Consider the following 24,496-nt stretch of genomic DNA (forward strand, 5'->3'; position numbering starts at 1 on the left):
ACGAGACAAGACAAGACAAGACGAGACGAGAACAAGGGACTCATGATGGATATAGATTTTACACTGCTCTTTTTGCACATTCTTGCCATTCCTCTGTGTTTGCCATCCCACTACCAGTATCTAATGAGCCTCTACAGCCTTTGGGGGCGCTTCCACGACTGGTGCCGCAGCCTCCTTCTGCTGCTTCGCCTTTGCCTGTTCCTCACGGATGCTAGCCAGAATATCAGGATACCAGCGCTCTCCAACATCAGGGTGACTCTTGACCCGATTTCGCAATGTTGCCTCACCAAGCGTCTTTGAAGCACCGCCAGCTCGGAAAGTAAACTCAACATCGTCAATACGTCCGCCATTGCGCTCCACGATCTTGCGACGTTGTTCCCGTACTTCCTCTGGTACAAGACCAACGCCAACTTTCTCCAGGTCTTCAAACTCAGCGCTCATGCGCACGCCTTGGAAGAAGGGAATGGAGAAGCGGGCACCAGAGCCGGCAGCAGGAGAGAGGACACGATGCGTTGTAGAGACGCAGACGCCTTGTGTGAGTGCCTCTAAACCTTGACCGATAGCAACGACAAGGGTTCCAGCTATTGGCTCACAATCAATCCATTCACCGCGAACGTTCTGTACCTGAAGACCCTTGTGCGATGTCGCCTGGAGGAGATAGCTTGTGAGCATGCTGTCTTTGTGAGGACCTACACCCTGGCCCTGCACGTCTCCCTCGATACCGAGTTCCTTTGCATCGGGATACTTGACAATCTTGAGCTTGTGTTGCTGATCTTGGTCAAAGTATTTATTAAAGGCGTCGCTGGGAAGCTCAATGGCTTCGGCGATGAGAGACGTAAACTGAATTGAGATCTTGCCCATGCGCTCCATGTAGTCTGTATACACTTTGCGGAACTCGGGCAATGAGTCCTCAGACGGCCATTGATTGGGTGCTAGCAGGTTACGATATAGAGGAGCATCTGGCCCAGGGACAGGATGCTCTGTTGAGAGATCAATTTGTTCACGATGATCAATCTCTCCAGCTGTGATCTCCGCCGAGAGACGAGAGTAGCCTAGGAAAGACGGCGCATTCTTCATCTCAATCTTGAGTCTGGACGAGTTAGTGAACCATCATATCATGCATGATAATGTCACTCATCACCACTCACTTCTCTTCCTCGGGAATGTCAAAGAAACCCTTTCCTAGTTCAATGATCTTCTGGAACAACTCATCCGAGATGCCAACATTCTTGAGATACAAGAAGCCAACTTCCATCAATGCATGGCGAAGTTCCTTTAGAAACTGAGGCTTGGTAGCCGGATCCTGAGCCGCAGCTAGGTCCAGAATTGGAATAGATGTAAACGACATTTCTATTTGCCAAGTTGGACAAGTAAACTTGTACTTGGACAAGCAAAGTAGGAGGTAGTAAAAGACTTAGTGCTGTAGTTTGTTGATAAATAACTTGGTATCTTTCACTCCAAGAGTGTCATAAGTCAAGTCAATAGATCGACTGACTGATTACCCATCACTACCTTCTGTGCCATGGCGCGATTGGTCCACCCGAATACACCTTTTTCTCCTCTTCTCCTTCGTCTCCAAGTCAAGCCCCGTCCCCGCATCTGCAACCGATTCCCGAGAGATGCCGGCCTATTTTGGATTTTGGCGATTGCCTCTTCTTTCAATCACGCCGATGTCGGCTATGCCCCAGGTGCAGTGCATATACAAACTGAGTGAATAGCTAGCTAGTATTCCAGACTTGCTCAACGCCGGCGCTGCCATCTTCTAACTTCCCAAGACCCCATGCGACTAGACTATGACTGTCTAGTATGATTTATACATACTCCTCCGTAAGAAAAAACATTCTAGCCTTTTTTTTTTAACATGCATTATTATATACCAATTTCTTCTTTTCATGATGCTGAAAGAGGCTTTGTCGCGAGCAAGCCCGTAACCTTGTAAAACAAATCCTCGATCGGAGGCGCAGCAAACGCCGGTGCAGCGTCAAAAATGTCTGCTAGATGTTGTTGTTGAATCACGCTTGGGTGAGAGTCATCATCTCCCATCTCAATATCTTCAGGCTCAGTCACAGGCTCGACCTCGGCATCGTCAACATCACTCGCCATATCCTCATCCTCATCGAGCAGACCAGCCTCATTGCCATTGGCATCAATGCCCTCCAGGCGGAGGTCCTCAAGAGGCTGGACAGTTGCAAGAGATGAAGGGTCTGATCCCTCGGCAACCACCCAGACTTGAGCAGCATCATCCAGAGCGATGAAACCACTTGTCTCAGGAGCAGAAACCAAGCTGACGATCCTTTGAGGCGTGCTACGCACCAACAGGGGCTCGATATCCTCAGGTTGGAAAACTGCAATGAGAGAACCCTCATTAGCTGGCAGAGCTAGGGCAAAGTGACCAGAAGTGTTATCAACAGCCAGCTGAAGCAGGGCATTGGCCTTGGACTGTGGTATCACAACACCATAGCGTAGCTCATCACTGACAACGTCGTAAACGCGCAGTTCATCTGATAGGATAATGACGAAAGGCGAAAGGGCACGGATAGATCGCAGTTGACCTTTCCATTGACCTTCGAGGGTCTTAACCACGTCGCCTGACGCAGCATCAATCAAGTAGATTACGCCGGAGGCACCTGTTCCGAAAGCCACGAAAAGAGTTGAGCCATCCTCCGAAAAAGCGATACTTCCTTGGGGCTCTTGAGCAACACCGGACTCGGGGAGGTCGATCACGCCGTCTTGAGGAATGCCGTCACCCACGGCAATAATCTGAGAGCAGCTCCAAGTGAAGACCTCGCGACCGTTAGGCCCCTTCACTACAACTCCATTCTGAGATCTTGTCTTGGGGCGCCACAATCGAACATTACCGTCGGTACCAATAGTTGCGAAGCATGTCGAGACAGGGTTCGATGCTAAGTCGAGAACTGCCTCGTTGCGATTTGTAGCATGAGGGGCATTAATCCTAGAGACAAGGGCAATCTGCTCCTCGCCTTCTTGTGCTTCCCAGAACTTGAGATACACCTCTCGTCGCTCTTGAATAAACTGGTCCTTGGCATCGCTGATAACATTGTCCACATCTCGTTGTGATGGCTCCCAGGTGTCAACACTAGCAAGCCACGCTCCGTCAGCTGTGAAGGCTAGGTGACTAATTACGGGCTCTTCGATAGGGTGGCCCTTGTTCGTGATGTTGACATCTGTGGGCTGTGTGCGAGCCAAAGCTTGCTTGGAGACGCTTCGGAAAGTCTCAAGATCGAAGGTCTGAAGCAAAGGTGCAGAAAACCCTCCCGACATAGTAGCCTGCCGGCCACTACCCACACAGACATGTAGTCTCGATTGATCAGTAGGGCTGATGGCAGCTGGAATCGGTCGCTGTACGCTCGCAGGTGTTGTCCATGTTCGCTGAACGAGAAGATCCTTGGGTGTAGTGACGTTGATGGCGGCCGACTGGATACCAGCGATGTATGCTGTAGGCTTCATCTCAGCGGTCGAAATGACCATGACTGAGTTATCGTCGAGGTGAACGACATATGAGGACCCATTGGCAGAAACTGTGATGTTCTCCACGCTGCCAGAAAGATGAGGAAGAAAATCCTTCTTTCCTGTGTCCATTTGCCATAGAACCAGAGAGTTTTCAGAACCTCCTGAAATTACATAATTACCTGCAATATGTCAGTACAGTCCTCGAGATTCCATGTGGAGTGTAGAGCTTCGTACCATCGCGCGACCACTTGAGGGCGTGCACCGCTCTACGGTGCCAATGAAAGTTTTGCGCTTGAATAAGCTCCTTATCAGATCCTGACTTTGCAAGCGCCTGGCTTCGAGCAAGCGCATCATGGTAGAGGTAGATTGAACCACGGGCACCACCAACAATGATGTCCAGAACAGGGGCAGCTTCCTGTCGCGATTTCTTTCCGCTCGTCACTGGTCTAGGATATACTCTCAGGTCGAGGGCGCTGACCAAGTCGGGAATATCGAAGGTATAAATCTCGTAATCCAAAGCAGCCAAGTTATCGAATTGTCGCTGTGAAGGAAGGCCAAAGAAAAGTCGGTCGTTAATGGCGCCAACCAGGTGGCCATCCTCACTAGTCTCAAGCAACTGCAGGCCATTGCCAGGCTTCTTCATAACGAAGAGAACCTTGTGCCCAGACTCCGTTGTTGAGGCTGGGTATGCGACAACCTCAATTCGGCCTGGCTTATCTGACTCTGCTACAAAGATGATTTCCTGGACTCTGCCAGAGACCTTTTTCGTAACCAGGGCCATGGCAGTTGCAGTCTTGGATTGAGTCTGGAAGAATTCGGGGGTCTTGGAGGTTGTCCAATCGACTTCACAGATGCGGCCATCAGAGGTAGCCACCCAGACGATGTTGGAGTTTTGCTTTGCTTGTCTCATGGCGACGATATGCGCGGGTGCTGCAGCCTTGTTGTCGGCGGGTTCGGCTGCAGTAACGGGGATTCGTCGAACAAGGAGTGAATCGGCTGCCGAGTACACCTGGATAGATGTGTTGTACGCAATGATGAGAAATCTAAGAAGGTTAGCTAGGCTAGTGCTAGCATAGACTGAGACTTACTGCTCATTTTCTGTCAATATGGGATCGATATCAAGGATCCTGCCACCCATGGGCTTCGAAACGCGCCATCCTGCCTCTGTATCGTCGAACTGGCGAACAATCTCAATCTCCCGAGTTCCAGCCTCTGCCAAAGCTCCAGAGATACCGTTCACCTCAGCAACCACGCCATTGCCACTTTCGTTCTCAAGCTTAATTCCATTGATTTTGTTCGCCTTTCGCTCAGCTCTTAGCCTCTTGGTTCTCGAATCGGTTTCCGTCACATCGCGTTTGCGCTTCTTGGTCGGATCGTTTTTTGTTCGGGGACTCTTATGTCCGGCCATTTTCGCCACCTTCTTCTCTCTGCACGAGATCAATTTCTTGTGCTTGCGACTTTTTTTTAACAATTCGTCGACGGAGAGAAAAGTTACAGAGTTGTCCTGCTGGATACGCTTCTACTGGGTAAAGGTTCGCAGAAATTTTGGTCCCGCTTGCGAAAAAAGTTGCTGATAAGATAAGCGCTCCGTCGGAAAAATTACGGAGCTAGATTTTATTTTCGTAGTCCTACTACAACGCCAAACTATCGCAAGCTTTCTTTGTAACGTGCCTCCTGCTCTTGTCGCAATTCTTTTGGACGCATCCGACGAACTCGCGCACTCACGATAGTACAGCAAAATGATTATTCCCATCCGCTGTTTCTCCTGTGGAAAGGTAGGGTCTTCAGCCGCGATGCGCCAGGCGCTGTTTACTAACTTGGATTGCAGGTCACTGGTGACCTCTGGGAGCGCTACCTTCAACTGATCGCAGATCCCCGTAAGACCGATGGGTAAGCTGGGCCTTTTTGCTCTATATTTCTGTAAATCTAACGAGTGTAGCGATGCTATGGACGAGCTCGGTCTGAAGCGATACTGCTGCCGCCGCATGATCATGACCCACGTTGACCTTATCGAGAAGCTTCTCAAGTACGACACGATCACTCAGATACCATTGCATACGCGATTTCTAACTCTCTTTAGGTACACTCCCGACGGCCGAAGCGAGAAGAAGCAGAACCTTGGCGTTCAGTACTCATAGAATGCGTAAGACAGTGGCAAAGAAGCAGCGAAAGAATGGTTGTGCATGGTTTGGCGTTACGGGAATCTTGCCGAAATATGTCACTTTGACGGCGCAAGGAAGGCAATGAATTGATCAGTTTCAAATACGAGAGCACGAGTCCTCATAATCTAAGGTGCCCTATACAGACACTTTCGAGACTGTCAAGATATTGATCTGTGTTTTCACTCGAACCTTGTCCACCTTCCTTACTCATGCTTCCTTCCAAAAGAAACGAACGCTTGGCTCTTGGTAGGACCTTTGTCCTGCATGTATTCCCTTCTGGCAGGACGGCCTTATGCACTCCTCAAGAAGCAAGAAAACATCTGGCATGAAACCGGGGTGCTAAAATCAACCGGTCTAACACGGGCTTGCTTAGAAATACTAAACTTACCCAATTCTTTGTGTTATTTAAGACAGAGGTCCTAAGTATTCTTGCTTCTTCAGGGCACTATACCATTGACGACTAGGATTTAATTCTCAGACTACAACTGCAGCACTCCCTCCCACCCTTGCTGAGGCCTGTGCGCAAAGAGCGGTGGGTGTCGAGTTGCGGCGAGGAACGAGCAGGAATCAGGAGATCGCCCATTGTTAGACAGCATGCCAACATCTATGTGAAGCCAGAAGAGGCTAGTTAAACTGGCACGCATATTCCCAGTCTCACCTGATTAACAAGGCGCTGGAATTGAGTTTTTTGTCTGCCTCTACGATCTGGCCTCACTTGAAGACCTCGAAAACTCACTCGAATGTGTTGGTTGTCCTCAAAACTGTTTGCTTGCAGAAAGGGTGGGCGATTGCATCGAGCCAACAGTCTCTTGCAAGGCCAACGAGTATGACAACACATCCGGATGTTGGTTGAAGCTCTCATGTCTCTGGGGTCTATACCTGTTCTATTATAGCAGGGTTACGCTTTTGCCGTCGATCCTGTCTGTAACTTATTGCCCTAGTGCTTGATAACGGTGTGAGAAGATGCGACGCTTTCGCTTTACATCGCGATACCTTTCTACCAGGGCTAAAGTGAATCCAGTTCTTTTTCTAGAGCGAGACTGAGACCAATTCGACAATGATATCCTAATCCAAGGGTCCGAAGCAATGAAAAGCTTGTCATGGAGAAACTCAAGAATTTGGCTAGTCTTTTGCTATATGAATGGCAGGGATGGTAATGACTTTCTAGTATATTAGCATGGGAACTACCTCTGTTCAAGCCCATTGTTTGAGTTGCGACTCTTCTACTACTTTGACGGTAGCCACAATTATATGTAAGCCAGTCACCATGCCTGAGTCTCACAACGTGTGACTTGGTCCTGGTTTCCAAAAGATCGGGAGTTTCAGAAGACCAATGCACTAGCGGGTGATCTCTATTTGAGGCCCGTCATGAAATTTCCAATCTTGGCTGTCATTAAGTCGCTCGACCTATTCAGTACCTCCAGCCGCCCTGCTATCAGCGGCGTAGACATCTCAGAGCCATGGAGCAGACAATGAAAATAAGATAAAGAGGCGTTGGTTCGGAAGAGCCCGTCTGGTGTGTGTGGCCGTTCGGGCCGCAAATTCATGGGTAACGATGTATTTTATGGACAGACGTGCTGTGGTAAAATATAGTAACGACAATTAAGGATACTTCAAGCAGTCGGAAAACACTTGTGTACCACACCCAAGCGATCTGGTTGTGAAGTAACAAGCTTGACCAACAACCGCGCTTTTCTTTTTCTTATGCTGATCGACCGACACGATCTTGATCCTTGACAGGCAGCACAGACGGACTGGTTACCGCAAGTGGAAAGCTTGAGTCATCGAGCTGTACAGCACGATAAACAAACAACCTCGAGCCAAAGAGAAGAGTGTCAAAGTGTCAAAGGTCTGATCAGGCTGGCGCTTGCACTGCATTCTGTGCTTCCCTCCATGGCTTTTTCGTGCATACTCGGAAGTCCACTTCGGGCTCAAAGCTCTTGTCATGGCGTTTAGTAAATGCATTCCATGTATCAAAGGCACATCTTCATATGTTGTGTATTGGCGATGTACGTTGCCCTCCTTGTTGGGTCACGTCTGCACATTCTGACCTCTGCGGCGGTGGACCGCGGGATGTGTTCCGGAAGGGGCAAATCCACACCGCAACCCTGCTCTTGGGTTCGAGAAAAGAATCGAGAAAGCCTCCCAGGCTCAGTAGGAGCACAAAGCTTGTACCATTCAGAATCTTGAGGTGTACTCGTGGAGCTGTCAAGGGTGCATCAACACCTATTCAACCGTTTAACAAGGGCTGGGAGTCCCCGCACCGGCTGGATGAATTGGCGATCGTTAATACAATTCCGAGAATCTGTCTAGCGCTGTGATAACTAAAACAACGCAACAGGCGTTGGGTTATCACCACGCTAAATTTGCTATTAGGATTCAGACCCCAGACGATGCCGTCTGTCATAACATGGCAAGGGGGGTAGAAATCTCGGGCCCTTGATCCTAAATGCTAAAAAGACTTAGGTAATTTGGTATGAGTTTAGGATGCCTTTAGGATACCTTTTGGTGAGTTTATTTTGACACCCTATATTAAGGTCCGATGTTTTCTTGCTCCTTGAGGCATGGGTAGTAGCAAACAATACAGTCTTGGTCTCGTAGGCATTTCTCTTGCTGTAAACCTAGCTGAGGGTTCAGTCCTAAAAAAGAGTTTTGGAGAATCCTCCTCTTAGTTTGCATGAGCCTCGTGGGCTAATTGTGTTGGTATGATTATAAGCTGATGAATTTGCCATTTCTCTAAATTGGGACAGAATCCACTTATCGTGTTAGTTCTCTGGCGGCCATAAACAAGAAAGAACTGAAGATGTTTGTTTATGTGTCCTTGTCAGTTCTCCATACCTTGAGATGACCAGACAGTGAGTGAGCGATAGGCTATCAAGGCTATGGCGATTAGGGTTGAAAAGCCGGGGGGGTAGAGATTGACTAGAGGGCCTAGCTCCATGATATTCTAGTATTTGTTCGAATCTTATGTTGTTGCTTTGCCAAAATGCTGGTATCTGGACATTGCTGAATAGCCTGCCACGAGAGTCATGTTCCAGAGCAAGCGAACTGTGCGTCACGAAGGAAAGGACATACTGCAACCCCGGGTGGTGGGGCTACTGGCTCGTTTTAGCGTTGCCAAAGCCGCCGTGACCAGACTGCTGGGTTCGCCGGGTTCTGAGGTTTGGGTTGTTGATTGGCTTATTCTACATCCTGGTCGTACCCCTGCGAGCCCAGGGCGTTTAGAAGCACCATCGTGAAGGCCCAGCATTATGGGTAGTATTGTCATTGACTTCCGAAGTGATGAGGAGAGAGGACCACTCCTCAAGCTAACTGTAGAAGTGAACGAATAATTCTGCCTCACTGACCACAGTTGGTTTACTCCATCCTCAGGTAATTCGGATGGAGTATTACCTGAAAAGCAATGGAGACTGTATCGAACCAACAGGTCTTCTGAGGGCCACCGATAAAGCATCAAGTCGGAACGCTGTCAGCCGGCTGAATGGTCAGTCGCGGCACACACTTTGAAATCAAGTAACTCAAGATCATGCTGGGCGTTGTTCCCAAAACTCAAGAGTCTATGTCCTTTCTAAACATGAAGCTGGTTGGGATTCCGATTTTAGGTTGTCGATCATGCTAAATACGTATACAGCATTGGGTGTCACATTCCGTACCGTTGATGCCGTGCAGCGGGCCATGGCACATGGCATCGACTTTGTACCCAGAGTACTGTACGGCTGAGCTTTGGAGGAAAGCTTGGAAGTGTATTGTAGCTTGTCGAACACAAAGCACCGCAAAGCATAGCATTGGACAGTTCGAGGTCGTTGGTGGAAGCAATGCAAGTGGGGGGGACTTCGGAGGATTGGCCAGTCCCACCATGAGTTAAGCGCCGACGCCTGTCCTTTTTTCAATGTGCCCCACGAGTTTTGGAGCCACGATCCATCTACCCTGGTCAACTGTCTGGGGTTTGACTGGCTCCTTGTCATGGACGGGCGGCTGGAAGTTCTCTCTTATGGTTGTCTTGTAGCGGTGCAGAGCTGTTAAGTTGAGCGCAAAGTGACGGGCAAATATACTTGCAGAAGTAGTTGCTGTCAGTTATTTAGCAAGATCGGTAAGTCAGGGCGAAAGACTAGCAACTAACTTATGGTGCTATACACAAAGATGAAATAATGATTCAATGATGAAAAAGGCAGCCTGAAAGTGGGAGGTCCCTAACTATACCTACTTACTCTCAGCCACCTGGCTTGATTAAGGTAGCTGGCGTCGAATGTACCTACCTTCTATACCACGGGAAAACTGATGATTGCGATCTGTACGTAGGGCAGGTGCTAACCATAGTGGGCCTCCCGTCCCCTGATCCATAGTCCATTCGTCAACCAGCCAGCCAGCCTTTCCTTCCGCCAACGGTAATGCTTTAGACTTACACGATGGTGGTTAGGTTAGTCGTTTTGGGACATACTGGGTAATACATATTTTCTCAGCCCATCGCAAGTCTCGATGTACATGTATGCCATTCATCTGCAATTGATTCAATTCGCATGAGCGAGTACAATGATCGAATCGACTTCTCTGCATGATACGAGTCACTGCAATACCTGCAATACACACAGGGGAGTCATCAACAGGTTGCATTGACCACACCCTATTCTACTCAACACAACCTATAGCCAGAGAGACAAGAAGACCTTGCTAGAACGATTAGCCGCTCCATCCATTCACCCTAAGCATCCAATTTCAACACCCCGATGCTGCAAGTCGACGGCTTCTGCCACACCTCGATATATTGAACTCAGATTCAAGCCTTTCAAACCACTTGGGAAACCCATCTCGGGGCCGCATTGGCACTCATCAGCATCAACCCATCACTTCGGCAGAATTCCTTGGTCAGATTGTTCATAAGAAACCCAGCAGCTACCTAACAACTCAACATCTCTGGCCCCCAACTTCACCCTCCTCTCTAAAGTCCCATCTGCGCCTTGGTCCACACAACTGGCCCACCCGCTCGCTGCCTTGTCTCGGCAAGACAAATCAGACTTTCAGAGTTGTCTTGGCTGTACTTTCTTTTAGCTGGGTACTCTCCAGGAGCATCAAGTGTCACAGGTTGCGTCCTAGCCGCAGAGCCCCTCCTGCTACCAGTTTGTTCAATATCCACACCTCCCATATTCCGTCAGCTGGGCCACGCCCCCCCATTCATGATCCAACCGTCTTTTGGTTCACGTTCCGCGACATTCTATCTTTTCCTGTTCAATCTGGTGAGCCGTTAACAAACACATAAATACGGTCAGTGCGTAGTCGCAGTCTTTGGATCACTCAAAGAATTGTATTGCTTTAACTCCATTGACGAAGCAATTCTGTAAGAGCTTATACACACTACCTATTCAACAACTATCGCGCCTCTTTGTTTCCCACCGCGCCAACCGTCGCGCTCCCGACAAGCGCCGGCCGCATGTACGGTCCCATAACAACTCAAGGCAGTTCACCGGGACAGGTAACAAGGTAGCAAGCTTCTGAAGCCAGCTCACAGCTACTCCGCACCAGAGGTGGCATCAAAAAATATCTTGAACGCTGCTGTCCGCTTATTCGTTACTTGACTCTCGCAGTAACAAGAGCTACAATTGAGTACCTGACCCATAACACCCCAATGTAGCAGGGCTGCGAGAACAAGGGACCCGGTCTCACGAACCCCTGTCAAACTGGCGTCTGTCTGTCTGCCTTAGTCCGTTGTTGCAACCGCTGGTGCTCCAGCTTTTGGCTCTGCCTGTTTCTTTAAACCTTTCCCCCTCCATTCTAACCATTCTCTCTCTTGGGTTCGGCTTTTGGTGAGCTGGTTTTCTTGGACGAACTTGCTTGCTTGCTTCATCGTCGGAGTGTCATTGAGCCCTTCATTCAGCATTTGGACCTTCTGTTTGTTTCTGTTTTATCAATCTTTGCTTATTGCTGTTCGACTGGGTCAGACTAGTCACGCAGCCTCCCGATCTTAGCCAATAGGTCTTTTAACTGGCCGCGCGACCGCACATCGACCGCCGACCGACAAGCTCATCTTTTATTCTTTTGCCGTCACGACAGCTGTTGGTAATCTCGAATCTGTCTCCTACATCAGGTTTCGATCATCTGTCAACCTTGGGACAGCTGTATCGTAAGGCTTTCTTGCGTCGACACTTGGCTGGAGTTGTGAATTGTCTTAAGATCCCTTCTGCCACCTGAGCTCTCAACTACCACCGTCAGGGTAGCTAAATATTTAGAAACTCCACGTTCCCGTCATGGCCCTTGAAGCCCCTTTGAGGTCATCGACTGGAAGCCTACAATTCCCTTTCGTTTACCCTCAGACAGACATGTCTGCGCCGACGGAGAATGAGAGCCGTCGCTCTCCATTCAGACCATTGTATGTTGCCTTGGAAGCTCTGCGCTTGACGTGAACCCTCTTGGAATCTCTGTTGACCCATGTCTCAGCTCTTCCCCTCCTCCCGCTACCGATTCGTCCTCGCTTCGACCCAATTCCGTCAATCGCATGTCAAGTAGCTCCTACAATGTCATGAGTCCTAGCGACATTGTGGGTCCTTCTCCAGTCACATCTAATGGCACTGAAACGACCGAGATCGAGGACGATGTCTCAGAGGATATTGAGAAGGAAGTCAGTGATAGAAAGGCTACCCGTCGGTCAGAGGTCAGTCACAATGGGCACCACCGACATCCTGGGCTATGGACTAACTTGACCACAGCTCTTGATGCTCACAACTAACTTACCGGAGAGTGTGCGCCAGTCCAGCAACGAGGAGGCTATTTCTGTCATCCATGCACCAGAAAGTTTTTCCAGCTGGGTAAGTTTCATAGTCATTATAGATACGACACATTTAACACCATTCAGGCTGCTCCAGCTGCCGCCGCACCTTCAGCCATGGAGCACAAAGGGCCAAGTCCAAGGACATCTCCAAAATCAGAGGCTGAAAGCCTAGCCTCTCTTAATGGCGGACAGGAGAAGGTCTGCTACCATCGACCTAAACTTATGTCATATACTAAACGGTCATCAGACATCGACTCATCCTGTTCGACCTCCGATTTTAACCGATGTGAACCCTGTGCGGTACAGCATCGACAGCGCCACACCCCGAGCTCAGGACCTGCAATCTATGCTGGACGATGGTGCCCGGCTACGTTCGAGTAGTACGAGTAGTCTCGAGAGTAAGTAAACACTGGTTTCGTCACCGGATATGGCTAATCTGTTTAGAAATCGACGAACAAACCGAGGCTGAGGGTGACGACGAAGACTATGAGTCAGAAGCCATGCCGATACCACAGCAACAAGACGAGATCGAGACTCTACGAACAACTCTTGCTGAGTGCTGGACGTTGTGCAACAGTTTGTCTAAGCTCAGTTCAATCAATCGTAACCGCGCTCTTGGCAAAAATGGCATTCCTGATGCCCACGAAAAAGCATGGAGGACATGCTGGAAACTTTGTCAGCGGCTTTACCACAGTCGAGATGAGGACGTGAGCAATTTCAATGTCAAGGTCAACCTTGATTTGTGTCGCGATTTTTGTCAAGCGCTATTTGACGTCCGGCAGCGTAATGATGAAGCAGCGGACTCGGTTTTGCGTGTTAGCTTTGAGCTCAACAACCAGTAAGTGCATTAAATCAGTGATGAATCTTACTCTAACAAGTTGGCAGCCTCTATAGTGCTCAGGATGGTACCCTACCAGAGCAGTTCCGAGAACGCACACTGGACTTCTATATCGCGCTTTGTCATCGACTAATGAAGCAACGGAGTGATCTGGCCGAGGAAACTGATCAGTTGCTCAGGGCCTGTTGGGCACTTGCAGAGATGCTCTTCAATCTCAGGCAGAACAGAAGGGACGGAAGACCGCCAGATGAGGAGCTGCTGAGCTCTACTGTCCAAGCCTGCTGGGAGCTCTGCGATGTATTCCGAGACAGCTGGACACAAGTTCGACCTGATAGGGGAACACCTCGAGCCGGACACGCATTCCCTCAGCATCTTAATGATCAGAGCGGCCGACAGAGCCGAGGATCAAACCCATCTTCAGTCCATTCGAGGCACGATAGTGTCAAGAGCGGGCGGCAGGAAGAGAAACCAAGAAACCCAGCTGTTCCGGAAACCCCTGTAACCGAGTTTGAAGACACGCCCATCTCTCCACAGAGTCGTTCGCCAACAATGCCCAACATTCTTGTCCTAGGCACCCCTAGTGACAATAGCCGCGGTCGGTGGTCGAGTAGCGCGTCCAATCTTTCCAGCTACTCAAAGAGCAGCACCAGGACTTCAAGCACAGCCACCACTACAGCTGCATCAGAAGATGCAAACGTGACGCGTGCAAAGGTACTCGTTCTCCGAGCTGCTATGAATCTTGGCTTCAATCGTGATACCATCCATGAGCCCAAAGCCGCTGCTGCTGCATTACAAAAATTTGTGCAGGATCTTCCTCCTGGATCGTTTGGGTCCCTCATCTCGCACTCGACATTGCTATCACAATACAAAAACTCCGTCCTTACCGATGCCATAATTCCCAGACACCATGCCTTACCAGCTCGAGGCAAGCGCGTTACTGCCCAGGAGATGGCCAAGAGTATTCAGATGATGATGAAGAGTTCACAGCGATATGCATATCTCCGAGATCTCTTCAAGGTCGTTTTCCAGTTCCCGGTTGAGGAGGTCGACACCCGTCGCAACGTCAGCATTGTGGTGTAGACATGCTATTCAACCATATTCATAACCTTCTATTTCAACGCAATGGTTGCGTCGAATTACCTATACTTATGCCACGTTACGTCTAATGTTATTATTTCATACTGTAGAGTTTTTGGGAGTCGGGTCACAAGGATTTGAGGGACTATTCTATGCCAGCATGGTTACACATATATCGCAATTTTTGTATCGGAGATTGGAGAGGCATCCTGAAGAGGCTTATGCGATGGTCTGTTCGTTTCTACTTGCACGAGATACCCTGTTGGAAGGCTCTAGCGGACGAGTTGATGACATGAGAGAGCTGGAGGGTAAGCCCAGAAATATTTGGATAAATCAATTCTCCAAACTTATATCAAGATGTTATGATTTATTGTATGGCACGAGTGGATCGAGATAAGTGCAAGCTATTTGATTCGTTATGCTAAGTAGCCTAAGAACTAGGTATCCAAACCGAGTCTCTCTGCCTATCTAGTTCTGTGGATTTCAGCTTGGGTATCAACTCTAACACATGCGACAGGCCTATACGCCTCGTGATATGCACTGCGTCCACAGCCTTGGGAAACAATTCTCAGAACGCTCAGCTGGTGTTTTTCGCCATACGTGTGGCCCTGCCTGTGGACAGGTCAAACAAAAGACGAATCACTGCCTTGAGGAGCGACAAAGAGGCCCAGATCTATCACGGAGATGGAATGGGGTATTTGAAATATCGCCAGTCCCCAGGGACTAGGTTATGTCAGGTATAGTATACAATGTGGGAAAATTTAGCCAACACCTCAAGAGTACGGCTTGGTGATGAGCAACTCCAGATCCGAGGTGGTACTGAGCACCTTGAAGTTGATCGTCACATTGATCCCTGTTGTCATCACTCTAGTTCTTGGAGTCGTGTGAGGAACCTGCTTTGGCGGCTTGGTGCTCATTGCTGTCGCGAGAGGCGCCCGAAGCAGCAGATTGCTTACGATCTTGTGAAATTTTCTTCTCTGGAGTTTCCTCATCTTGATCTTGGGTGGGTTGCGTTTCGCCTTGTTCAGCCGCTCGCTGAGTTGGTTCGAAGTACTCCTCACAATACATTGGGGCGATATCATCTCGTCTGGGCATCTCAGGCTCCTGCTCCTGCTCCTGCGTATACTCTTCAGTGTGTGATACCTGTTGAGGATACACGAAATCGGAGAGCTGAGAAAAATTGGATAGGGGCATCTCCATCTTAAACGACGGTGAGTGTTGGGTGGCGGAAGGCTCCTAGACTCCGTCCCCTACGACCACAGTCTGCTGCGGAGATGAGACTAGTGCGTGAGAGCTAGCTATTGGTTGCTGTCTCAAATAAGAGTCATATGAAAGCTGGGCATTGGGTGACTGATGAGGTGTCTGGTATAGTGCGGCGTTATAGCCCTCAGGGTTTCTCTGTTCTGGTGACTTGATTTGGTGTTGACTAAAATGAGTGTTGATCGGGGAAAAGTTGGCGTTGAAGTTTGCCCTAGCTTGCGTCTGCCAAGAGTTAGCTAGAGGCATAGAACGCAAGCCTGTCGCGGCTGGTGCTCCCGAGAAGAGGTTGTAGGAATTTGGAGGTGGTGAACGAAGATTTCCCATCTGAGCCATTGGTGCTGCGTGGAACAAAGGAACAGAAGACGGGCTTGGGGACTTGGTGTCTTCGAATTTGACTGATGATTGCGTTGGAAGGGACTCAAACTGGTATGGGGGTTGTTGAGAAGGTCCTGCTGAAGCTTTGAAAGACCCTTGGCGAGCTCTCTTGGCTTCAGCCGGTGATCCTCTGTTTCTTAGGTTAGAGAGATACGCGGAAAGGGATATCTGGGCGGTGTTCGCAACGTACTCTGAGCCCGGGGAAGCGGAAGAACCAGCTCCAGAGTCAGATCGACGTTCTTTTCGTTTCTTGGATTGCTTATTGCAAAGGGGAGCTCTACAGGCAAAGATCGGTTAGTCAATTTCAAAAGCAAGTGGCAAGACCCTTTGGTACAGGACAACTCACCCATAGTCAGGATCCTTGCCGTATTTGTTCCTCAAATATCGAATCTGGTTGTCTGTCAGTGCTCGGTTGAATCGTTCCCGAAAAGCGTTAGATATCGCATCGTTGTAGAAATCCTTCTCCATGAGGCTCAAAGCAAAGCGGATCTCGTCAGGTTTGTAAACTGGTTTTCCGGTCATCTTGGAAGAAGTAAGAAAATAAGCAAAGTTGTGGAACAAGTGTTGAAGGTGCCGAGCAGTCTGAAGTGTAACTGTCCAAGAAATGTCTAAGCGGTCAGCGATGGTGAGTGTTGTGAGGTTGTGGGTGATAGACGGTTGAGTAAAGGTTGTTATTCAGGAGGAACAGAAAGACAATGAATGTCTGAGCTTGATGTTTGAGTAGGGTCTTTGATCGATTGATTGAGGGTTAATCAGCGTCGTTGAGACCCTTGCTAAAGGCCGTGATTAGGAGCTCGAGTTGTAGACTTGAATTAGTTAGTTGTCAGTTAACTAAGAACTGGCACTGAATCCTGACGTAGCATGAGCGTGGATGAAATTATGCAAGTGGATAAAAGAAAGTATATCAAGGCTGGTCATCGATTCTTCCCTAGAGAAAGAAGAAACTGTTGTATGTTGTAGAGAAAAGCAGCTTTTGAAGGTGGTGTTGGTGTTGTTTGTGGTGTGTTTTCGTAGAAGTGGAGAAGAAGAGAAGAAGCAGAAGCATAAAAGAGGGAGAGAAGGGCTCCTTATGAACTACTCCCTAAAGCAGCGTCTGCTGATTGTTCACGGGAGATCCATGACTCAAACAGTGCAATTGCTTGCATAAAATCATTGGTCTCTATTGTGGCTATGCTTCCTCACTCGCTCAGTGTCTCTGTCTAAGGTAGTTCGTCTGATATTTTCCATCGCATCTATCAGCTTCGTCTCTTCTTCAAGCACCTGACTCCCCCTTTGTCTATTACTCACTGGCTGCCGTGGCCAGTCAGAGAGTGCTCTATGGGTGCTGCATCACCGACTTGAGACGGCGGTGAGCCACCACGGCTGAAGACACCCAGCCAGCACCGCACATTGCCCGCGTCATCGTCCTCAACCCAGTCGTCCTGCCCCGCAAGTTCGTCCTCTTCCTCACAGAACAAGGGGGTGTCGAGGTCAAGCATAGCCTGGCGGAACGACTCGAGGAGGCGTTCTGTGGTGGCATCTCGACGCGGGACCATGACGACAGCGCGTGAATCGGAGCCAAGAGCAAGGTGGTCGCTGATGGCTGAGGCGAGAAGCGCTGGGTGTTCATCGTCGTACATGGGATCAGCCGCGAGGACAATCTAGTCACCAGGGGGGTCAGACATCGTTTGTAAGCAAGAGTCGTATAAGCGTCGCCCTGCAATCACGGATTCTCTACGAGCAAAAACATACCTTGAACTGATTCGGTTGCCCAAACAGGGTCTGATCGACCTCGTCTTCGCTCCCTCCCCAGGTGAGATCGCCAACTGTGAGCGATCCCCCACGAGACTTGACAAGCTCAGTGTTCTTGGCCACGTTCTCTCTGAGGTTTGGAACGATGTTTGGAAGATCACTGAGTGCTACGGGGACTTTCCATAGAGCTGCTGCAGCAAGGCCCAAGAGTCCGGTCCCAGAACCGAGTTCGAGGACATCAGGTCGTGGTTGGCCCAACGTCTCATCGAATAATCGAAATAGGGATGTCTCCGCCATGCGAGGAAGATGCTGCGACAGCACATATGAAGACCCCCAAGTCTTGAAACCCAAAGAATCTCCTGTGAGCGCCGGTTCTCGAATGATCAACTCGAACTCATCGTTCCCCTCTCCAAAAGGCCATCTGCGAATAACCTCTCCCATAGCTGTGCGTCCACACCGCTCCGACATGCGCTTGCTTGCCTGCGTCCAGAGAACCTCCTTCTCATCATCGTCGTCGATCCATGACAAGGGGCTCTTGATCATAGAGGAGAGATATCGAGTGACTTCTGCCTTGCGCTGGCTGGCGAGAGATTCTTGCTCCTCGATGATCTCAGAGCGACGGCGCTTGGGGTTCCAGATTGGAGGGCTAAGTTCGAGACTCTGGAGAATGTCTGCTAGTTGAGTGTAACTGGGACGTTCCCACATTTGGGGGAAATCGAGTGCTTCGATACCCATGATGATGAGCCTAAGTCTCTGCTTTCTACACTTATTTGCCAATTAAGGTGAGGTTAACTCAGAGGAATGATCAAAGTGAGAGAAGGAGATTGTCGGTGTGGCAAAAAAGAGAATTCAACGGTAAGAAATCCAGAACAGAAGTTTTGATCAGGAAACTAACTGTTCAACATGCCCTCAGCAAGAACACAAGGCTTTGTATGCTGCAGCGCATATTCGGAGACACCTTGAGTCTAGAACATAGTCTCTGTTCACTAGGATTTTTTACAAGGTAAAGGAGAAGTCCAGGGGGGAAAGAACGCTATTGTAATCCACACATTGTCTTGTCTACTGACGGCAAATAAAAAAATTGTTAACAATTGAAAAAAAGTTGCGAATTTTTGGCTAACATCTAATTGGGACAAGTCTATCTTCCTATCATAGGTAGCTCGTGAGTATGTATCAACGTTGGCGTTAAAGCCACATCATGCAGCATTGCACCGCCACAAGCACTCTCGAATGAGTGATCGGCATGGCCCACGTGGCTGACTGACCAGGGGAAAGGGAGCTATGAACCTCAAACTCCACCGTCTTCCCGATTGGTCGCCCTAGCAATGTATGTACTGTACATCTCATCCTGGCAACCGACCTGATCACTAAACTCCAACCAACAAACACATAAGAACTTTCAACAAAGGAGACTAAAGAAAACAACTCCAGCAACTTGAACGACCTGTCTTCACATTATTAGGATCACCAAGGCTCGCCCTTCTCCCACCCCACAAACAAATGTCTCAGAACAGGGCCCTCCGGGTCGGCATAGACACGGGCGTTCTTGAGCTCGACAGCCAGAAATCGACAAGTTTGCCAATCGCTCATGACCTTGCCTGACAATCTGACAACCTCATCACAAGAACTCTTGAGAACTTTGTAGCTGAAGTCGAATCTGACGTTTCGGTCTGCGTTCTCTAGCCAAGGCGTCGCAATCGCGGTTTCAACCTGACGAAGCAAGAGTGTAATGCTCGCCTTGGTAGATGTAAAGTTCTCGCGGGTAGGGTTATCGCGAGATCGGGTCCAGTCGTTCCAGAGCCACTGTCGAAGGGCCTCGTTGGAGGTGTCGTGGCCTTGACGTTGGTGCTCACGCGCAAAGTCCATGAGCTGCGTGTTGTAGAAGATACCAGCTTCGTGGAGAAAATCAGAGAGTTGTTTCAGAGCGATGCGTGGTGGGAGACGATCCACAGGCTGAGCAGGTTGAACATCTTCGTAAGAAGCATAGCTTTTGGTTGAGCCTTCGCTCTCGTAGGTCTTTGAGTACCGGGATGCACGGCGGCGATGACGGCAGCAGCCAGGAACGAAGATGTTTGTTGCAGCTGAAGAGGGAGGATACATGGGGCTGTAGTCTTCAGCCATGCGAGCAGGCACCTTTCGGAACGGATCTTGATGGACAGTGTAAACGTATGGTGGGTCTTGGAAGTAAGCTCCAGGAGGCGCCTCTTTGGCGAACTGGGAGCGTCTGGATGTCATTGGGTGTGATGGCAGTTACTTTGACTGAGGCTGAGGCTGAGGCTGAGACTGGGATTGAGACTGAAGTTGATGAGAAAGCTAGAATCAAGATGCTCACGTCTGGGCGGATATTTATACATCTTCAATACCAGTTTTCCTGCAGGACATAGATATGTTGGTGAATTCTGCCCTTCTTCATTCAATGCCCTCAAGCTGCGTTGTCGCCATACAAGAGTTCATTGTCTATCGCCATAGATTCAAGCAAACGCCTTTTGACAACGGCCAGTCGCATAAACGGTACAAAGACTAAATAAAACCATACTACAATTACTACTACCTATGTCCTCCAAACTGCGACCAATATGTCCTCTACAGCCCCATTCTAAACTACCTAGACAAACATGATCAGCCGCTAACTAAGTAGGTACCTATTTGCTAATCCCTCCTCTTTATTCGGAGGGTCCTGTCCTGAATCAGCTCACACACACAGATTGATACGGCCCCCACCAAACTCAAAACTCAAAGGACCAAAGACCAACCAATGCAACCAACCCTCTCAGCAGCATCCATATCAAACCTTGGGGGCCCAATCTGGGAAATCCAAAGGTAAATCACGCACCCCCATCACATGCGCCTCACGTCATAGTACCACTTCCTCTTCCCATGCACCCAACTACTACCAGTAATCACTGTCACCATTGACTGATTTTACTCGCAACTGGGCCAGGCTCTCAATCAATCACCAGGTTTCTCTTGTCACTCAATGTAGTCTACAGGAATATCATGATTTCAATTTCAACATTTTCTGTATTGTATTGTTTGGCTTTTGCTTTGCCTAATCTAAATGCCTGCCTTGGCTTGGCTTTGTCTCTGGCCGCGTTTGGCCTATCTTGTCTTCTCATGTGGTATCAAAAAAAAAAAGAAGAAAAAGAAAAAGAAAAAGAAATACGATGCAAATATCAAAGAGAGCTCCGTTCCTGTCCGACAGGTGGCTCGTTCATGCAGATCCTGTTTTCCCAATGCAAAATGCAACTGTAAAAGTTATCCGGTCGTGATGCTGTACGCCGTTGAAATCAAACACCCACACCCTATCTTGTCCTTATTCTGTCGTATTATTGCCGCCTTTTAGCTCCTCTCTGGGGGACATTCGCTGTAAATCTCCATCTTCATCGTTTTCAGTCGGTCTCTCATTTCCATCAGATGGCCCAGCTTCCTGCTTGAAGGGTTGTCCAGCGCTGAAATCTCATGGTGCAGAGTCTCATACTTTTGGTAAAATAGTTTGAACGCCTGTGCCTTCTGCACAAGATCGTCGGAAAATCTTGACGCTGCAGGTCGCTTTGTGACACCACCCTTGCTGAAGCCTTCAACCTTGCGCTTCTTCGCAACAATTGAAGCAGCGGGTGCCTCATTCTCCAGATCCGAGGCATTGGTGGGTGGCGATGACGCCAGGGGAGAAGACTTCGTTGGGGACGTGTTCTTGCTCTTCATCGAGGTTGAGGTTATCGTTCCGCGAGAGTTCTGGCTTGCGTCCGATGGTCGATGCTTAAGTCTAGGGGCAGGAAGAGGCTGCTTGGGCTTGATGCGCTTCGACAATGGTGTTCCAGAGCTCGAGCTCGAGTCATCATCCTCGCGAGGTCGCTTGGCCGTAATCTGCTGCTTCAATGGCTCCCTTACCACAGGCCGAGGTTTGGCAACGACCGTGTCTCTCATCTTGGGTACCTGTTTAGGCACAGCCTTCGGCTTAGGCTTGATCATAGGAGCAGCATCATCCTCTGAGGTGTCCGAGTTAGAAATGATGGCCTGCGATAGAACCCTTCCCCCATTGGCCTTGGGCGCGGCGGTGGGCCGTGCCTTGGTGGGAGATGCTTTAGCGGAAGACACCTTAGATGTCGTTTTGGAGGGTGCAGCTGATGCCGTCGTCTTAGCCTTGGATTTGCCCAAAAGGCGCTTAACCTGGGCTTCCTGTGCAGTGGGCTTCTTGGGCTTAGTAGAAAGAGGGTTTGAGGTGGACCTCGACATGGCCTCTCCTCCAACCCTTGGCCGGTTGGCGTCCTGAGAATCCCCACTATCTCGAGGCGTTGTGCCTCCATCCGCCATTTCAACATTGATTGACGGCGTGCTGACAGTCTTTGTAATCTTAGCCTGCACTCGGCTAAGACTCTTGCCAGTTCCTCGCTCCTCCTTGGGTAGTAATCTGTCCCACTCTGGCTCTGAGATAGTGACTCTCTGCTTGTCATATTGTCGAACGGCGTTATCAATCGCCTTCTGTCGTACTTCTTGGGTATCATAATCATAATTCCAAACATCAAGATCTCTCCAGGACTTCTTCTTCAGTGACCATTTGTTGTTATCGTCGAGATCATCAGCAACTTTTCGAAGCGTCGGCTCCATGTCTTCCACCTTGCCTTCCCACCTCTTGGCCAGGTAATCAAATGAGCGGTCCTGTACAGCAAGCTCATGCACCAGCATAGCTCGGTCTCCCTTGGCTCGATCAAGGGGCTGTGATGTCGTAGGGTTGGGTGTAAGCGACCCGAGTGAAACTTGACCGGGTGACTGGGGGATCGATCGTGGAGTTGAGTCGAGCAATTTGCTTTTGCCCTTGATAGCTGCCTTCTTCGCTGGTAACCTGTCGACCACGCGAGTCCTTCAAAACATGTCAGTATGATCATCCCAAAACTAGATGCAAGTGAGACCGACTTCTCCTGAGAAGCAGCATGAGCCGCAAGTCCATTTTGAAGAGCCTCGATGTCAGAATCTCGTCCTGATTGGGCACTCCTGCTGGACTTCGCGGTCTTGCCGTCAGTGGTGCTGTCGGCCTTGCCAGTCTTCAATTTCTTCGAAGTAGCGCCTGATGGTTTTTCAAAGAGAGAGCCAGTATATGGTATCTTTTCTGCAGTTCGTGTCGATTCGAAAGGTCGTGTGAGGTAAAGATCATATGAGTTCGAGTCGGAGGGCGGCTCAATGGCGTGGGATTTGGAACCGAAGAGCAAGGTCTGGTACGGGCACATTAGCATTCGAAAACATGAGCCAAACCTCCAAGCTTGAAACCGTTGCGACAAGAGGTTCTGTGAACTTACGGGATTGGCTCCAAGAGCAAGTTGAATGCCATCTCCATTCTGGACGCATTTGATCATGTCCTCAATAACATTGTCACTCAGGGTGACGGCAAAAGCCTGGGAAGGGAGACTGGCATCCTTGCCAGTCGAGCCCTCCAGCTGCAGCCCGCTTTCAGGAACCTTGAGCGAGTTCATACTGGAGGACATCACGAGCCTCTGTAGGCCGTGGGGTGGGAAATGTCGCGGAGTTGAATGTTGTGTCGATCAATGCAGAAGCAGGGCGGAAGCGTGACGTTGGATCGTTCGGTTTCGCAGGTTGAAGATGAAGAGAGGAAGTCGAAGAACCGTAGCTGAGGAAGTAAGAATTCGTCAATGTGCAATAGTTAAAAAAGAAATCGTGAGGAACGTTGTCACATTGTCATCCAACAAGGTGATTTAAGAGAGAGGCCGCTGTTTTGATGAGATGGGCGTGAGAGGCTAGGCATATGGGGGCCGCTCTCCGATTCAGGAGGACAAAGGGGAGTGCCAGATGGTTTTGTCACTGACAGGCAGTGCAAATATCCCAACACCTCAAAGCACAAAAAGAGTCTCCAACGCCCTTTGTGATTTGCAACTCTCGTCGAGAAGCAAAAAACAAGTTGAGGGAGAAAGTTGTTGGAGGGCGGAGATGATGAGGGAATGAGAGCGGCAGCGGCGAGCCCAGGTCAAGGACGGGAGACGAGGGTGTACCAAGGTACTGCGTGCGGAAGGAACTGGGGGGAGGTACCCGTGCCTGCCTGTCTCTCTGCAACCTCACCAGCAAGCAAGCACGTCTGACCTTGACCTTACCTGACGGGCGGGAGTGGGTGCGGTCAAACAGGGAAGTTGACCGGGGTGGACGGTACAGCGCAGCACAGCGAACAACACAGCGCAGCACAGTACCAAACTTGGGGTCCGACAGCGCAAAACACCGATTGACAGCACCATCACTCCAGCAGGAAGATGCTGTCTTTGGCCGATGTGCCAAGATACCCGCACGGTACGCTACGGAAATTCGTCCGGGGTGAGAGTACTTGACCACTACTCAAGGCTCTATAGTGGTCTCAGTGATGGGAAGCCGTCGAGAGGGCTGTGTCTCAGTGGCCTCTCAGAGCTCAGAAGCACTGCAACTTTATCTCAAACAGCAACAAACTCAAAATCATCTGCTGGGCCAAATGTTCCTTTTCTGTATACAAATATCTTCAGCTTCGCTAGCGTCTACTGGGGCCGTGGCTGCGGTGGCGTGCCTGATGGTACGCCTGATGGTGCATGTGGAAGAGTCAACCGGTCAAGGTCTCACCAGGGGTAGAGGCTAAGTACTATACACGAGCTCTGAGCCACTGTAGAGCCCTATAAGATGCCCTGGAATAGCTTCGGATTGCGATTCAGTACTTCACGACGACATTTACGGCCAAGAGCGGATCAAGTACCACGAAGAGGCCCACAACGACCGAGTGAGGTGGTGGATGCATGCAAGGCGTTGTGCTAGTCGAGTAAACTCGTCCCAGAAAAGCGAAAAGCCAAAGGGTTCCTC

General features: G+C 49.6%; 9 protein-coding genes; 2 read left to right on the plus strand and 7 right to left on the minus strand.

The window, feature by feature from the left end:
• Nucleotides 1-120: 120 nt before the first annotated feature.
• FFUJ_00713 (related to flavonol synthase-like protein) lies at nucleotides 121-1,348 on the minus strand (the record flags this gene model as incomplete). XM_023571996.1 has 2 exons in its annotated part: nucleotides 121-1,090; nucleotides 1,149-1,348. The coding sequence occupies 2 exons, from the start codon at nucleotides 1,346-1,348 to the stop codon at nucleotides 121-123; spliced, it is 1,170 nt and encodes a 389-aa protein (XP_023424788.1).
• A 542-nt stretch (nucleotides 1,349-1,890) lies between these two features.
• FFUJ_00712 (related to small nucleolar ribonucleoprotein) lies at nucleotides 1,891-4,879 on the minus strand (the record flags this gene model as incomplete). XM_023572007.1 has 3 exons in its annotated part: nucleotides 1,891-3,650; nucleotides 3,706-4,514; nucleotides 4,560-4,879. The coding sequence occupies 3 exons, from the start codon at nucleotides 4,877-4,879 to the stop codon at nucleotides 1,891-1,893; spliced, it is 2,889 nt and encodes a 962-aa protein (XP_023424789.1).
• Nucleotides 4,880-5,210: 331 nt separating this feature from the next.
• FFUJ_00711 (probable DNA-directed RNA polymerase II chain RPB10) lies at nucleotides 5,211-5,609 on the plus strand (the record flags this gene model as incomplete). XM_023572018.1 has 4 exons in its annotated part: nucleotides 5,211-5,246; nucleotides 5,300-5,361; nucleotides 5,411-5,497; nucleotides 5,552-5,609. 4 exons carry the CDS (start codon nucleotides 5,211-5,213, stop codon nucleotides 5,607-5,609), a joined length of 243 nt encoding a protein of 80 aa, XP_023424790.1.
• A 3,885-nt stretch (nucleotides 5,610-9,494) lies between these two features.
• FFUJ_00710 (uncharacterized protein) lies at nucleotides 9,495-10,083 on the minus strand (the record flags this gene model as incomplete). XM_023572029.1 has 3 exons in its annotated part: nucleotides 9,495-9,700; nucleotides 9,890-10,031; nucleotides 10,072-10,083. 3 exons carry the CDS (start codon nucleotides 10,081-10,083, stop codon nucleotides 9,495-9,497), a joined length of 360 nt encoding a protein of 119 aa, XP_023425581.1.
• Nucleotides 10,084-11,872: 1,789 nt separating this feature from the next.
• Nucleotides 11,873-14,311, plus strand: FFUJ_00709 (uncharacterized protein; the record flags this gene model as incomplete). XM_023572040.1 has 7 exons in its annotated part: nucleotides 11,873-11,994; nucleotides 12,063-12,276; nucleotides 12,332-12,430; nucleotides 12,478-12,591; nucleotides 12,641-12,791; nucleotides 12,838-13,231; nucleotides 13,279-14,311. 7 exons carry the CDS (start codon nucleotides 11,873-11,875, stop codon nucleotides 14,309-14,311), a joined length of 2,127 nt encoding a protein of 708 aa, XP_023424791.1.
• Nucleotides 14,312-15,175: 864 nt separating this feature from the next.
• On the minus strand, nucleotides 15,176-16,465 carry FFUJ_00708 (uncharacterized protein; the record flags this gene model as incomplete). XM_023572051.1 has 4 exons in its annotated part: nucleotides 15,176-15,508; nucleotides 15,563-16,073; nucleotides 16,134-16,220; nucleotides 16,290-16,465. 4 exons carry the CDS (start codon nucleotides 16,463-16,465, stop codon nucleotides 15,176-15,178), a joined length of 1,107 nt encoding a protein of 368 aa, XP_023424792.1.
• A 761-nt stretch (nucleotides 16,466-17,226) lies between these two features.
• FFUJ_00707 (uncharacterized protein) lies at nucleotides 17,227-18,409 on the minus strand (the record flags this gene model as incomplete). XM_023572062.1 has 2 exons in its annotated part: nucleotides 17,227-17,583; nucleotides 17,675-18,409. The coding sequence occupies 2 exons, from the start codon at nucleotides 18,407-18,409 to the stop codon at nucleotides 17,227-17,229; spliced, it is 1,092 nt and encodes a 363-aa protein (XP_023424793.1).
• Nucleotides 18,410-19,138: 729 nt separating this feature from the next.
• FFUJ_00706 (uncharacterized protein) lies at nucleotides 19,139-19,909 on the minus strand (the record flags this gene model as incomplete). The annotated part of the gene is made up of 1 exon (XM_023572073.1): nucleotides 19,139-19,909. The coding sequence occupies one exon, from the start codon at nucleotides 19,907-19,909 to the stop codon at nucleotides 19,139-19,141; it is 771 nt and encodes a 256-aa protein (XP_023425455.1).
• Nucleotides 19,910-21,013: 1,104 nt separating this feature from the next.
• Nucleotides 21,014-23,139, minus strand: FFUJ_00705 (uncharacterized protein; the record flags this gene model as incomplete). XM_023572085.1 has 4 exons in its annotated part: nucleotides 21,014-21,658; nucleotides 21,770-22,532; nucleotides 22,586-22,881; nucleotides 22,966-23,139. 4 exons carry the CDS (start codon nucleotides 23,137-23,139, stop codon nucleotides 21,014-21,016), a joined length of 1,878 nt encoding a protein of 625 aa, XP_023424794.1.
• Nucleotides 23,140-24,496: the final 1,357 nt, after the last annotated feature.

This window comes from Fusarium fujikuroi, chromosome FFUJ_chr01 (assembly GCF_900079805.1).
Source record: "Fusarium fujikuroi IMI 58289 draft genome, chromosome FFUJ_chr01".
NCBI lineage: Eukaryota > Fungi > Ascomycota > Sordariomycetes > Hypocreales > Nectriaceae > Fusarium > Fusarium fujikuroi.